Raw genomic sequence first — 1,310 nt, forward strand, 5'->3', positions numbered from 1 at the left:
TGTTTTTTTAATGATATAGCGAACAGTATAATAACTGTTCTAGTAAAAGGTGTGTATACTATATCCGTAAATTTGTGCAACTCGCTGCCTGAGATAAAACTGAAAACTGTCGCAAATTCACATGGCCGTAATCCGTACCGTTTGCTGAACCCAGACGATGCATTTTGGGATTGAAAGTCAGAAAGGGATTGTGGGAAGTACATCCACAGTGAGAAGTAGTACATCCAAGCGCAAGAAATACATTACCCAATGTGTGAAATATAGCAATAGTTCACAGTAAAAATAGAAAACATAAACCTCTCCATACTACAACTTTTACGTTCTCAGAAAAAATGCGTTTCTAGCTACACGTATTTGTCATTAGTCTACCCACGTGACAATAGATCACGTGGTTGGACAATACCTCACGTGACAAGATAGCTCATAAGGTGACCAGACAACTTGCTGCTTCAGTTCAACCTCAGACAGCACACGCGCAAGGTGTCGACAACAGCGGTTCTAACAAAATGGCTGTAACTGACGCAAATATCTACCTATTCGATGCTGTCAGTAATGGATCACTTCGAGGCGTTGAAGCGGCTTTGAAAGCTGGTAAGCACAGATTGAAAATTTTTTCCTATTTGATTGAAATAGAAAATCAGAATTCCACACTGGGATTCTGAAACCGTTCATATTGGATTACGATTAACCATTATAGAACCAAGTAATTATAAACCGTGGTAGGAAATTTACTTCCAATAACAGTTGCTGCAGTCTTGCGTTTCTGTGATTTAAAGAAGAATAAGATGAATTCGACTTTTTTTCTGAAAGAAGATTGTATAGAAGCCCCTTGGTATATATATATAGTCGGTGCCTCCGCTTAGGACTAGAAACGTGGGCAATTTTGTTTATGGACAACACTCACTAAGTGACTCTAAGGACTCAATCATTTTGCAATTTCTCATCTCAACCTCATTGCTCAGTCACAGTGAGTATCAAACCATGCAGTCCACTGAATATTAATAAACCAACACGTTTGCACAGTGCATGTATAGTTTTCTTCGAGTCTTTGCAGCTACGCACATTTTAGTACTGTATACATTTTCAGTAGAAATGTAACTTGCTTTTTAGTAATCAGTGTTGGAGATTGATTTGGGACAAGAAATGATTATTCTAATGTAAATCCACAAATTGGACTTGCACACAAGTGTGAAGAACTGAGTGTAGACAATTTTGACTCAAAAAGTGTAGCGTCACTTTTGTTTGTTAAAACAAACATCGTCTATTGTTCTATCTAACAATAGACGATAAAAAAAATGTCCCCTGGAGTC

The 1,310-nt window shown here is 37.7% G+C and overlaps 1 protein-coding gene across 1 annotated transcript in view; it reads left to right on the top strand.

Moving 5' to 3' along the window:
• Positions 1-474: 474 nt before the first annotated feature.
• Positions 475-1,310, top strand: part of LOC118419695 (ankyrin repeat domain-containing protein 29-like) — a 14,613-nt gene continuing 13,777 nt past the window's right edge. Inside the window, exon 1 of the mRNA XM_035826221.1 lies at positions 475-591. Within this exon, the coding sequence (XP_035682114.1) occupies positions 507-591 (85 nt within the window). The 5' untranslated portion in view covers positions 475-506. The remainder of the gene's footprint in view (positions 592-1,310) is intronic.

This window comes from Branchiostoma floridae, chromosome 7 (assembly GCF_000003815.2).
Source record: "Branchiostoma floridae strain S238N-H82 chromosome 7, Bfl_VNyyK, whole genome shotgun sequence".
In the NCBI taxonomy this organism is placed as follows: Eukaryota; Metazoa; Chordata; class Leptocardii; order Amphioxiformes; family Branchiostomatidae; genus Branchiostoma; species Branchiostoma floridae.